This window comes from Lissotriton helveticus, chromosome 9, assembly GCF_964261635.1.
Source record: "Lissotriton helveticus chromosome 9, aLisHel1.1, whole genome shotgun sequence".
In the NCBI taxonomy this organism is placed as follows: Eukaryota; Metazoa; Chordata; class Amphibia; order Caudata; family Salamandridae; genus Lissotriton; species Lissotriton helveticus.
The window spans coordinates 460,642,868-460,657,589 of NC_136070.1; the positions used below are offsets into that span (position 1 = coordinate 460,642,868).

General features: G+C 44.0%; 1 protein-coding gene across 1 annotated transcript in view; it reads left to right on the plus strand.

Moving 5' to 3' along the window:
* The window catches only part of LOC144783200 (inverted formin-2-like), a 112,534-nt gene that overhangs the window by 56,851 nt on the left and 40,961 nt on the right, over positions 1 to 14,722 (plus strand). The window contains exons 10-11 of the mRNA XM_078662298.1: positions 11,040 to 11,110; positions 11,271 to 11,378. Coding sequence (XP_078518424.1) covers positions 11,040 to 11,110; positions 11,271 to 11,378 — 179 coding nt within the window. The remainder of the gene's footprint in view (positions 1 to 11,039; positions 11,111 to 11,270; positions 11,379 to 14,722) is intronic.

A 14,722-nucleotide genomic window follows, 5' to 3' on the forward strand; every position in this document is an offset into this window, starting at 1 on the left:
CTCGAAGATCACAGCAGATGTCAGCAGAAATAATTAACCATTGACCCAAATTCCCATTTCAAAGTATGCCAATCTGTGTGCAAACCTGAATTTGCAGCGGAACAGTATCTCTGGTTGCAATCACAAAATCGGAACCTCATGTGTTACAAAACAAGGAGCTGTCTTAACTGTCAACACCTTGCAAGGAATGAGATGAGCTATCCAACACTGAAAACAGTCAGTGGGGTAAGGCAAAACGATCCCCCTCTCACCCTGAATGTGAGGAGGACATCTTGAGTCTCCCATATCTCACATACATTCATGGATTGAATAGACCTCCCCTGAAAGTCAAGGGCCCCTCTGAAGGGTTGTCCCCCTGCCCTCGCACCCTTGTGAGCTGCGTTACTTTTTGAAAAATGTAGTTCTCCGTCTCCACTCCAAGCGATCAGCTTTAGCTGTCTGAGTGCCAGTGGCATGGCAAGGGTGAAAGAGGCTTTGGTGTGAATGCAGAAATGGGCCCTTTCAATAGGTTGGATAGTAAAATTCAGTAAACTTTGGGTGCAGTGGGACTCTAGTATCCCAGGGCCACCGAGCCACTGCACCTGCTACACTGTTGATAGCTGCACATCCATAGGCTGTTTCTCTAAGAAGAGGTCTGTGCTGAGGAGTGGGTGGAACATTCACGCCCATGCAAGGGGAGTGTTCCCTGGCATTAATCCAGCTGCAGATGCATAGTCAGCACTAAGCAGTACTCGGATCTGTGATTAATGTGGGATGGGGCATGGGCGGTAAACTTCAGAAACACGCACATCTCGTGTCCCACGAGGAAGGGGGTGCCGTTCTAAGAAAATAATGAAGTGGGCGTCTGCAGTGTGCCTTTTTTCAGCGTTCACAAATAGTCATGGAAAAATGCCTTGGGGCATATGTAAATGTAAATGTAGTTGAGCTTATATAGCGCACAGCTACCCGCAGTGGGTTTCCCGGCGCTTGCTTAGGGAACCCTTCCTGGTATTCCCCTGTGAGATAGCAGGGTATCCACAAGGTGAAAGTCAGGCATCCCGCCGCGAGGGGCCGTTGTGGAGATTAAGCAAGCTATTGCCCAGAGTCGCAGAGTGTGAACCCGTGAGTCGAGGAGGCACCGGGGCGAGAATTATCGAGTCCGTGGAATTTTTAGCCCAAGACCGCCGAGGCGGGGAATTGAACCCTGGTCCAGGACCGATCTCAGCTTCTGGGTCTGCTGCCTCTAACCCCTGAGCCAGGCACTATCTTGCCCACGCTAATCACATGACTTCTTCACCCTAGTATATAGCATATACTGAGTGGCTAGCTGATTAATTACGCCCATTAAGCGGTGGAATTCATTAGTAATTCTGTGTTACAAAAGTAATGCGGAATTTCTTCCTCCAATACCGCCCGCAGAATAGGAAGTTCCACCCACTCCCACACAAATGTCAAAGTTAGTTTTATATTATGAGAAAAGTTGCACATCATTAAGCCCATTAGTTTTAGGTCTGTCAGAAGAACAATGCTTTTGTATAAGCAAGAAATAAACATAGCATTTTTTATACATACACAAAGTGACATTGGTTTAACCCTCTCGAGTCATTGACTAGGAGTTTTGAAAAAATCTCACAAGAGAGTTAATTGATGAAGAAAGTGTTAGCCAATGGAGTATCTAGTTTTGCCTGTTATCACAACTGAATTGGCTGATACTGGACAGCAGTTGTATGAGTTCATTGGGAGAGGATCTCCAGGAAAACTCCTTCTTTAGATTTATTTATTTTGTGTTGTGCGTGTGGGGTAGACTTACAGCAGAGCAATGACTTGGTTATTAACTATTTAAATCAATAGAGATAGCCCACTGCCCAAGGTGTCAAAGAGTCATACTTGACTTCTATTATATGGTGTGGCTATTCCAAGTAAATAGACAATTTTGGTCAAAGATACTGGATGTAATAGAAGTGTCAAATACATTATGCCCTCTCGATTGCTTAGTATTTTTGGTCCTGGAAACGGAGCCTAGTAAAGAACTAAGTAGTTTCACAGACCTAGCTTTGGTGCTTGCAAAATAAAACATAGCTATGCAAATGAATGCCAATAAGGCACTGAGCACTGGAGCATGGTTAAGAGATCAGCAGTAGTAGACTAGAGATGAACTAACTTCGACTGCAAAAGCAGGGCCGACAATGCTCCAGTGCCACAACTACCAATTACTAGGACACTATACTGATGGCCTTAATGGCATATTCAGGTGAACGCTCGGCCGGAACAAAAGAGCAATCCTTCATATACTATGCGAAGATATTTCAATAAAAATTGAAATGTCATATGGATGTTCCTGCTAAGAGGAGGACCTAAGGAAACATTATGGTTTTATGCAGAAAATGAGGGGACCGGTGGATAGACTGATGGGAAAAGTTTCATGATTCTTTTAATTGTGTTGTATGATTTTTCATTTCTTATTTAGCATAGTTGTCTCCAACATGGATGAGCAGTGGTGTGCAAGGCGTATATTACTGTAATATATGTGATCGGATAACTGCTGTTTATTGCATACCTACAAAAACACTCTTTGATCTTGTATATGGAGAAACAGTAAGGGGGATTTCTCACCCAAGTCTGATTAACCTATGATTAAACAAAGCTACAAATGAATATAAGTCCTGTAAAGGGAAAGAAGAGAAGGGTGTAATGACCAGAGACTGGTTCATTCAAAGATCAGCAGCTGAGTCTACTAGGCCCTAGGAGGACTTCTCGTCATACACATTATAGGGTGGGCGAGATTTGCGTAGTTGTGCTACGCAAAGCTCAACGAAACTGTAAAAAATCTCTGTGAGCACGCAGAATTCCGCGAATACGCGAAATTGCTTGTTCCACCCATTTGCAGTGCTTTTTTTCTTTCCGCGAATGCTGTTTGCGTGCTCGGGGGAAAATATCTCGCAAACACATATTTTGAAAACGCCAGCAAGCAAAAAATTCCACGAAGTCGCGGATGGCAGAATTTTTGCCAATTCCGCGTTTCCCGCGGAACGCGAAATTACCCAAATTCTGCAAACGGAATTTACCGCCCATGCCTAATTTCTGTATAGTGTTGACCCAGTGGGCATAACAGCTCTTTGCCGCCAGCATTATTTTGTTATTCTAAATCAGAACTGTTAGCTTGAGAGTAAGCGCACATCAAAACCTAAACAAACAGTCCATGTGAGGAGGAAACGCTGATGTGACAAATAGTCTCTGCAAGAGAGTGTAGGCTTCGAACTTTACCTTTGATCAATGTTTCTATCAATTGCCACAGACACACATTGGCATGTGATTCTTTAATACTCTCAGTGCCACCATGAGCATGTTAGGTGACCTTGGGTGAATGTCATGACTTTTAAGCCTCACAACAGGTAACAAAGGTGACATTTTGGAAATATTTTTCAAAATGAGAGACCACCTGCTCCGAATGCTGAGAGAAAAAAGTATCACAATCCATGGTGAAGATATAGATCAGAAAAGAAGCAAATGATGAACTTAATCAAAAGTTGAGGATTCCATTTATTAATGTCCAAGCCGTACTTTGCAAAGAGTTGGGAGTGTGTGCCCTACCCATAATAAATTGCAGTTTTCTGTGATGATAGCCCTTTGTTGGCGCTTCTGTTGAATCGACCACAGACTCCATTTCAATGACACGTGCCTGAGGTGCATCAGTGCAAGTTCCCAGTCTGTGTCCTCCACTGAGCTGAGATTTGTCTCCCATTTGCCTCTGAGGGGTCAGAGAATGTCAAGTCTGTTGTTGTGTGGTGCATGGATGAAATGGAATTAGAGGTCAGCCATTTCGAGTATTCTTTTCTCCATTGGGCGGCTGGCCTCCAATGTTCCCCACTCTACGCCCTCAGTGTCTAGTGCATGTTGAATGTGCGTGTAGGTATATAAAAAAGGAGAATCTCTTAGTTCATACTCATCCTGTAGATCGTGAAAGTACTTCATACCCTCCCTTCCTACTGTGTTTCCAGGGGTTGAGATTTCTATGAGACACCAGGGCTTCATCCTGGTCAACTTATGCAGCTTGAGCAACTGCCAGGTTACCCACGGGTCTCTCAATACAAATTGCCTTTCCAACAGGGATTTCTGGTTGGCTAAGGCTTGCGCCAAAACCAGGTAGAAAACACCACTCTAGTCAGGGCAAGGGAGTTACAAGCCAAAGATAACCCCTGCTCACCCCCTTGGTAGCTTGGCACGAGCATTCAGGCTTATCCCAGAGACAATTTGTAAAGCATTTGGCCAACACACACACAGCATCAGCAACACACTAGGCACACCACAAAAGGAACTCCACACAATGTTATTTAGAAAAAATAGCCATTGTATTACAAAAACAGGCTCAAATGCTCTCTGTCCCAAAGTGTCAGAGCTGGAGGCTGCCAATGCAGCAATTAGGAAAAGTACTTAATGAACTTGGTCTAAACGTAGCAGCTGCCCACTAATTGCGGAGCAGCTGTGCAGGCAACAAAAGGCAGGCACTGGAAAAGCGGCACTGGGCCATGGGGCTCTCCCAATAACTGTAGCCCAATGGACACCGACCATGTGCCCCGAAATGTCGTAGATACCCACTTTCTGGGCGGGGCAGCTGTGGAGCACAAACCGGTCCGGGCACTACCGTGCCTCTGGCATCCTAACTCAGGGACTTCTGGCACAATGCCCCCTCAGAAGGAGGCGTCTGCACTGGGCCTTAACTGGGCCCAAAAGGAACTCATTCTGGTACCAACTACGCAAAAGGGCAACCCCACAGGGACTCCTAGCTAAAATTGCCCACCGCAACATACATCAGAGAGCCCCCACTCACCGGGGCTCTGTCAGGGCTCCGCTCTCTCTCAGGCTGCATGCGGGGCTCTCCCTGAATGACCTGCTTCCTGCCGGTCGTGCTGCAGTAGGCTTCTCTCTGTTGGTCTGTCTCAGGTCAGACTGCGGTGGGGGCAGGCACTGACTCTGTGCCTCGGGCCCCCACCATCACCATCTCTCTGCCGCAACCTTGCATGCCGCTTCTGGAACTCACCAGACTTCGGGAGCCCCCCTCCTCACCGGGGCTCCTCATAAAACAGCAGCGCTGGGCTCTTACCATTCACGGGAGCCCCGCTTAGCCACGCTACCACTTCCTGCCTCAGCCCCGCCCACAACCAGGCACTCCGGGTGCCTGACTTCCAGGTTGCCACGGGCAGCGCAGCGGCTCTCAGGATTCCTTGGAGCTTCTCGCCAGCGGCCTCATTCAGGTGGGCATGAACCGGCGGGGTGGGCTCCCGCTCCGGTTTTCAAAGGTAGCAATACGCGGGGTGGGCACCCGTTCGTCTAGCAAGCATGAACGCGAGGTGAGCACCCGCCAATCAAATTAACCCAGTGCAGCTGCAATCGCGGGGTGGGCTCCTGCTGAAGAACACAGACAATTCGGGGTGGGCTCCCGCTCCGCTCACAAAAATGTGGGGGAATCCCTACGTCGGGGATGCCCTGTTCATGCTGAGCAGCTCAGCGCTGCAGAGCCCCCGCACTCCTTAGACAAGAAAAGCCCTCTTTTAAAATAAAAGCAAGGTGCTCTTCCCAAATTCAAAATAAATCGCTGATAGGAGCTGTAGTCAAAAGTAAGCCCTTTAGGATGAGGGGGGGCAAAGGTCAGCTCACAGGGCCCTCCAGCAGGGAGGCAGTCCATAGTGGTGGTTCCTCCTGGAGCCCAGCAGCAGACCCCCTTTAAGTCAGGAACAGCAAAACAACATTCATGGGCTCACAGCCCCTTCGTTTATACACCCTTTTCCTTTGTGTCACAGCACAGGGCTTGGGAAACCAGATGCTACTGGTTTTGGAGCACTCTGTTTACCAGACTCCTCTTCCCTCATTGTTAGGTGGGGGCTCGTCATCAGACACATCACAGGGGGTCGGAGCCAGCATTCACTAGGGCAGGCACACCTCTATTCAGGGGCCAGGGACTTCTCCTCCCACTATTTAAAATGTAGATTTCCCATTCAGCCTAGCACGGACTCATCCCGCCCCTCCTGGAGCCACCCACACCTCACCAGTCCCTGTCACTCACAAGCCAGACTTACAATTCACATCAGGCAGGCAGACACATAGCACACAGAAATGCCGACTTCTAAAAACGGCATTTCTCCACCAGTCACCATACATCTGCACACACCATTGCGCAGTATTTATTCTCACTAGTTCATACATACTAAACATGCCTCTGGACTCCTCTAATACCAGGAATTACCATGGACACACATATCCCCCCATGCTATGGAAGGGCAGACCAGTCTCACCACACGCACTCAGAGCGTGCACACACTTTACTCTGGGCCAGAGTGCTAAAGTGTGCAGAGGCCAAAAACTACCAATATCAGGTCACAGAAAAGGCAAAAAGGTTAGGGGTGAACCTGCCAAAAGGGCCAAGTCCAACCCCAACCCACATCGTCTGTCACTTTATCCCATGCCTCGAGAGAGCCCCTTGTGGGTCCCAGCAGAGAGGGCCTGAAAGGTCTTCTGTAAATCTACTGAATGTGATGCTTCTCTTCCATCAGGTGGTCTCTGCAGCTGTGTTGCTGGGCCGTCTCCTACTGCATGGCTCTATTCATTAATCGCTTGGTGCTTAGCAGCCCAAATTATTATTATTATTATTGTTGGATTTGTAATGCGCATGGCTACCCCAGCAATGGGTCATCCCAGCGCAACCAAAGACTAAAGACTGTAAAGGTGGAAGGGAGTTTAGGCCGGGCAGAACCAGGTCTTTATGGCTTTGCGAAAGGCAAGGTGATTCTGAATCCCTCTGATGGAGGCTGGAAGCGGATTCCATAGTCCGGCCGTGAGCATTTTAAAAGAGCGGCCATCAGCTCTGACTCTTAAGATTTGAGAAATGCAAACCAGCCCTTGGTCAGCTGAGTGTAAAGAACGCCAAGGACCATAAAAGGCTAGTAGATCAGCAAGCCCCGGTGGAGCTTGCTGAGTCAGAATTCTGTGGGCCACACATAGTGTTTTAAAATGAATTATTTTTTCCACTGGCAACCAATTAAGTTTAGGTGGAAATTTAGACACAGAGCAAGATTTCGGGAGTGCCAAGAGAATAGGGGCTACTGTGTTCTGTATTCTCTGTAAACGTCAGTTACTGGACTTGGCGCCTAAATAATGAGAGTTACCGTAGTCTAATCTAGATACGATTGTGGCCTGAACAATAGGATGACGAGTTTTTAAATCAAAAAAGCCAAGTGGAGGTTTTAATCCTCGCAAGACCCCAAAACAAGTCTGTGCTACTGATTTAGATTGGGTATCAAAGAAGAGACCACTGTCAATCCAAACATAGAGATTCTTAACTGTCTTTTTAGGCGAGGTTGCTGGTTTTAGTCGATCTGGCCAATATTGCTCAGACCACATATCATGGTCCCTCTCGAACAGCAGAATTTCAAACTTACTGGCATTCAACTGTAGATAGGTTGAAGCCATCCAGTCCGCCACCACCAACAAGTCCTCCTTAAATTTCACGAGGTTGTGATTACATTTCTTTGAAAAGGCAATAGCCAATTGGGTGTCGTCAGCGTACGACACCAACAACAACCCTCTACTTTTAGCCACCACTGCTGGGGGCTGAACATATATGTTGAAAAGTAAGGGGCTCGCAATTGAGCCTTGTGGCACCCCCTGTTGCTAGGTGTACTCCTGAGAGTGGACAGGAGGCACCAGGACCTGGAAATATCTCCCCTACAGAAAAGAAGGAAACCAGGTCAGGGCCAACCCCCTAATTCCTATTTCGTTAAGACGATTTAAAAGTATCACGTGGGTGATCGTGTTGAAGCCAGCACGTAAGTCCAAAAGAACCAAGGCTGCAGAGTTTCTGATATCAAGGTTGCCACGGATTTCTTATATCACTGCCAACAGAGCTGATTCGATACTGTGGCGAGACCTGAAACCATTTTGTGAGGGGTCTAAGATTTCATTTCTCTTGATGAACTCAGTAAGAATGGTATTTACATGAGATTCTACTGTCTTAGCCAGATAGGGCTGCTGAGATATAGGACGATAGTTACCCTACTCGGATGGATCCAGGGACAGTTTCTTCAGAAGTGATATGACTTTAGCGTGATTCCACGCAGATGGTACGGACGTAGTAGTTAGCGATAGATTGACCAAATCCCTGCTCACTGGCGCAATAAGGGTATGAAACTGACGAAAGTGAGCAGGTGTCAAAGGGTCGACTGGAGAGCCTGATTTAATTTTCAGACCGAGAGACAGAAAATCAGAGAGGGACAGTAAAGGAAAAGACGAGAGAACACTGCCCCCTGTGGATCTAGTGTTCCCATGCCTTTCCATGAGATCAGTGGTGCTAATGGCCGGAGGGAGACTCTTATAAATCTTATCCACCTTCTTCACAAAAATAACAGGCCAAGTCATCACACTGAAGATTAGAGGTGATAGGAGAGTCCATCTTCAGCCCGGAGCTCTTCATGACCTTGAGCAGGGTGAAGATTGTTTTAGAGGGGTTATTACTCGCCGAGATTTTTCCCGCTATAAACTCTGCTCTGGCTCTCTGGGCCAGTTTATGATAGAGCTTAATGGATGCCCTATATTTATTTTTTGCTTCCGCATCATAAGTGCGCCACCAGGCGCACTCAAGTTATTTGCAGTGTTTTTTGGCTTTAATCAGCGGGTCATTGAACCAGGGATTAGATTGCCCTCGTTTTTTTACTCTCAATTTGGCAGGGATGCAGCTATCTAAAGCTAGCGTCACCCAATTCTGGAATCGCGTATTTGCATCCTCAGTGTCAGTTGGTACCACCATGAGGTCTGGTAGTGCACTGCCGCCATTGTACACTGGCCTATATATGGGTATGGAGTGCAGTATGCAAGGCCCCACAGGAAGGAATGCACCCTTGCCCCTACCCTGTTAAAGAAAGTCTTTGGCTCCGACCGAGGGGGAATTCTGAAGTATGTATAAGAATGTGATCATTATAAAAAGGGCAGTTTTGCCCATAAGTGAGAGGCAACCACTTAAACACCAATGCCCTCTTTAAACCTCCTATAGATCACGTCTATGTTCTGCTCCAGAAACATGGTCCCTTAGGCGTCATCACCCTATGTGTTGGTGGCTGCCACACGCCCAGCCACTCCGCTTTGCATCTCTACTGCCCACCCAAGAACCCTTACCATAGCTTTGCAGAGTCTCACATGCTGCTTACCGGCTCCTGCCATCTTGTGGCCCTCTACCAGACCTGTCCATGCGGCGGTCTTTAGTCCAGGTACCTGCCTCAATGATTCGGGCCCATCACTATTAAGTTGCATCTGGCAGACAATCAATGCGACTTAGCACTGTGCAGGGGGAAATTACAAGCCAGATTGTTATGGATGATCGGGGGGCTTGAGTGGGAGCTCTACAGCTGTTTGACTGCCCTCTTTGGCTGCTGGCCACCACCCCCACTTTTGAGTTTTTTTTAATCATTAATAGGGAAATCAGTTTGTCAGTCGTCTGACAGTGTTCCTTCAACAAACCTAGTTTCAGTCACTGAGAAGCACTATGAGGCTGACGTGAGGTGCAGTCGTTTGAGCCAGTTGAAATAGTGAAGATAGTAAATGGAACCCTTCTGCATCTCCCAACACACAGCTACCAAATTGTCCTATGCCATTAGGATGAATTTCAACCAGTTCTGAATTTTCAACCAACAGTACTAAATATACTGAGGCCTGCAATGGTGCGAAGATGCAAGACACTGTAGGAAAAATAGCCCTCTGCCAATTGAGCGCTCCCAATCCAGTAAGAAAATATATAGTTCTGCAAACCTTGATGCCACCTATTGATGGTGTACTAAGGATGCAGTCTTCCTTCACTTTGTGGGAGACCACCATTACATGGAATTGAAGGCACAGTGTGCACCTCCAAGTCCCAGAGCTAAGTGCTGTTACCAGAAATTCGATGGTGGCTGAAAGTCACACACGTGACATGGTTCCCTATTGACAAGTATGTAGGCGGAATTTATATAGTGTGAATGTAGCCAAGACAGTTGAGTGCTGTAAAGGATGAAATATAGGAATACAGTTGAGGTGGTTTGAGAGGTAGCTGTTTTGTGGACTCTTACTGCATCATGATGTCGTGGTCTTAAAAAGGTGCTTCTTTAACTTTTTCCGAAATTGAAACCGGTTTGAGGCAGGTTATGATCAATATGGGGATGTTGTTCCAGAACTGGAGTGCATAGCTGTAAAAGACCTGTGGTCACAGGCGTCTGGATAAGGGTGTTCAGTGCTAAAGATTTTTTGTTTGAGGCCACCTTTGAGAAAGCTACACAAGAACAGATAGACATTATCACGAGTTTACAAGAAAATTGCAGAAATTGGCTAACTTTACAAATCAAGTAGTGATGATGTACATATTTTGCTTTATGATTTTTGGGTATGTAAAGCCTCTCACACGGTGCTCTCTAGGGGTATTTCCCCTCAATATATAAGCAAAAATACCTAAGACATTTGGTTCTACAATTCTGGTATTGGACTAATTCATTACATTTTCTAGCAGAAAATATAAATCCCTACATTGTAATTTGATTTAAAGAATAAGATTAATATATTTAATATGAGGATGTATACTTCTGTTAAAAATAAATGGACCAAAAATGCATATTAGCTCATCATTGAATAACCTATATTGCTTCATAAACCTTCGAGTGGAAAAGAAATGCTTAAAAAAATAACTAAGCCGATACCAAAGGTAAATGTGGAAGCAATTAAATGCGGCAATTTTTTAAATTGTTTTATTTATGTTAAATATTTTCCTCCAAAATGTCCCCAAACAGGACTCGTAGGATTCCTTTCGACTTTAGTGTTAAATGATTTTCCTAAAGAGAAAGCGTTACTAATGTCATTCACTGTTTTCGTTAATTGCAATAAATAGCTTGATTTTGCTTTTGACCAAGTTTGTACAGACTGTAGTTGAATATCAGTGTAATTGCAACATAAAAGGTTTAGGTAAATGCTTTAATGATATCATAAGTGTTTATATATATTTGGAATGGTTGACGCCTTTCTACAATTCAATGTGGTTAATGTCCTTTCAGATATTCTAACCAGTCACCGACTTCCAGTGTTCTGTCAACTGATTCTTAAAGTTGGAAATTTTCTTAACTATGTAAGTTTTTTTTTACATCAACAGATTTACACAGATTTAAACGAATGAATTGTGTATTTAAAAAATATTTTTGGAATGCAGATGCCTACAGAGCGCAGGTTAATTAGGACATTTCTGATTGTCATTGTTCTTTTTTTTCCCTGCATTTTCCCGATTGTAGGGAAGCCACACAGGAGATGCAAATGGATTTAAAATCAACACCTTGCTAAAGCTGACTGAAACCCGCGCAAACAAAGCACGCGTTAATCTGCTGCACCACATCCTAGAGGTTTGATTTTTTCTTCTATTTGTGATTTTTCAGAATAAGTATGACCTTGCAGAGCATTTACTTTTTATATAAACCTATACATGAGACTTAGCAGTAAACTTACCAGTAAACTTAGCGGTATACATTGCAAGAGCTTTGAACATTTGATTTGAAGTCGGAGCAATCCTCACGTGTAATGACCAATTTCTACCTTAGACCAATGTCCCCATCAATGGCAGAAATAAGGAAGCGTGTATGAGAGTTTCTCTCTAACAATGCTATAACTAAGGTCTTTATGTGTTTTATTTAAAAAATTCTATATCGGGTTTGAAATGGCACCAATGTGTTGTCACCAGATATTTTCTACATGTACAGACTGTTGTGATCTACGAAGTTGTATCCACATTTATTTGCTAATTCTCTAGAGATTTTGGATTTCTACTGCCATGCAGTTTATAAACCTCACCCCTGAAATACTGTATATCTTTAACATAACATCCTCTTCTCTATATCAAAACTTTTCATCACACATCTTTCTCATAACAAAAGATTATTTTTGTGTGGGAGGCCTTTCATCTGTGAACATGGCTCCACATTTCCCGATTGTCTTTTCAAAAAAGCTGAAACAGACTTGAAATGGAAGTGGAAATACAATCTGAATATGATACTTAATAAGCTACACACTGCTACTTTGAAATAACATTCTCCAAAGACGTGGACCCAATTAAGAAAGGAGCTAAAAATGCGTTTCTTCAAGAAGCAGATTATTCATCAAGATAAGAAACTCGCAGTTCGTGTCGTCCCACATAAGAGAAGTTATACCTGATAATCGAAAATGGCAGTTGCAATTGCCAAACATTGTGAGGGTTCAAGGATTGCTAGGAAACATGCCTTAGTTGTATGCTCTCACATGTGCGGTCTCTATAAGTGCAAAGCCTTTCACCAGGCTGAGTGGGCTTTCCGGGACTCCACCCCCCACCCCAACCCCCTTCTTTCCATCCTTGAAATGAATTAAACACTGGTGGGTTTAAAGTGCCTGTTGAGCCACCAACTGTAAGCCATGCTTCTTGGTTAACTCCCAGACATTGCTCGAGATTTGATTCTGGCAATGACTGATGCACCGGGATTCTTATCCGCTCTCATTAGAGTTGTAGAAAGATTTTTCAGATGTGTCCTGACAGTACATCAATTCAGAAAATGTGTTTGCTATGGAAATAAACTGGAAAAGGCCAAAAGTGAGTACTTCAATTCAAGTACCCATCTAAAATAGTTGTTAATTTTGCAAAATACCTGAAAATGCAAATAAAAAGACTGTCTGAATTTTATAGTGCTAACGTGCTAGCCTTTTGAAGGAGAAACTGAGGATTACCGCATATAAACATCTTCTTGCTCAGGAAGACTACAGATTTGAAAAATAACCTTAACCCCAGTACTTGTTTTCGCAGCACTTCGGAGGCAAATGCAAGATTTTATGTGGCAAGGGAAACTTTCAAGATTATTGGGAAAACTATTCAAATTTCTAGTGATTCAAGGTTGGTTAGGATTCCCTATCATAATTAATTATTACACAGCAGCTTAATTACCTTTTGTAGGGGTATGGCACACGCTTCAATAAGCACTTGCTCCGTTTGGACTGGGTGGTACTTAAAGGGCTCTCTGGGACTTTATACAGCTGTCCATAAGAAGTGGACTGTTGAGGATATACTAAAACCAAATTTATAAAACCACTTCTCATGGTATATGACTTAATGGTACAGGAAAGGCAACGTGCAACATATCTTTCACCATGGGAATATATGAGACACCGTGTCCTGTCACTTGTGAAAGAAGCAATGATTTCCTGAAAAAATGGCTTCCCCAGCTGCATTACATGAGCTCTGACCATGAAGAACTCACTTAATAATCGCTTTATATGATAACCCTTACATGTGCCATTAAGGGGGTGTGAACCTCACTTGGAACTTTGCATAATCAAAGCCTGTGGAATGTCGTTTGGGAAAGGCTACGAACTGGTGGGCGGGAGGGCCTGTTGGGGGCAGAAATGTTCTGCTTTTCAAAGGTTGGTATACATGTGTATTGATTAACATTGATGACGACCTACAACAAGATGATGCACATTTTGTTACACAACTCATATTCACATGTTCGTGACATTTAATAAAATGAGTTTCAAAACTACCCAAAAAACCTCACACCTTCTGCACTTCTTTCTAACTGAAGGGTGGGCTCTATCAAGAAACTGTAGAGGTCCTACATCAGTTTCTAATGTCTTTGACATCTGTCTGAACTGAGCAAGCACACTCTTTAGGGCCAATCTTAGTTTTTAGCAAATTCACCAAACATGTGACCTAGTTACTTCGGCATTTCCAGAGCTTTTCTGAAGGCAATGCTTCACTGGAATTCCCAAGCAAACATCTTGTTCTGTTATTCCTATTACTTGGGTCAGCAAGAACACGTGGGCTTTATTTTGGTTTTTGATAATACAGCAAAGAAAATGAAATGTCTACAGATTGTACATAATTTTATAAAATATTACAGGAAAGGGAGGCTAGTGCAAAGCATGCTAGAAAAAACACGAAAAAGTGCCTGGTCCACAAAGCTACTTGTGTGTCGTGTCAAAACTAGACCAGAGAGTCCATCAAAACACATGTATGAAATGACACTGGGCTGAAAAATTCATCAGCCCACCCAATGGCGGAATATCATCATGTGGAATGCAAGTCATAAATCCAGATCTCGCCCTACGCACCTGTTCATGATGCGGAGATGGATTTTGAAACTGTTTTGTTAGGCCACAGTGTTTATCAAATGGTACTGATGGAGTGCAGTGCTAGTGAAAAAACTAAAGTGAAAATGAAGTGAGGATAAAATTGGCTCAAAGGACAAAAAATGAGTTTAATAAGTATTGTCCTAAGGTCAAAAGTAAAACAACGCCAAATAGTTTAAAATAATAACTATCTTATGGCGCAGTGCAGTGGGGTCGACATGTTTCAGCTTAAAACGGACCAAGTGTCCAAGCTTTCTTCAGGACCAGATAGAAATAGCAACTGCAGATATGAGAACAATAATGCTACTAGAGTTGTACAAATATATTAATTTACTCCTACCAGGAACTTGGAGCCCCAATGTAAGCTGGCGGATATCTTATCATTTGTTCTTTCCTAAAAGGAAAAGATAGTGCACAACAACAAGCAATAAAAATAGTGCATGATGGTATCTCAAAACCAAAAGAAATGACACAACAACACAAGCAAGGCGAAAAAAGATTCGCCACACAGGAGACAGAAATTCTCCTGGTCATATCAACTTACATTTAATAATGAATCATTAGTTGTAAAGTATAACTTACCCAGCGTTTTGTGAGA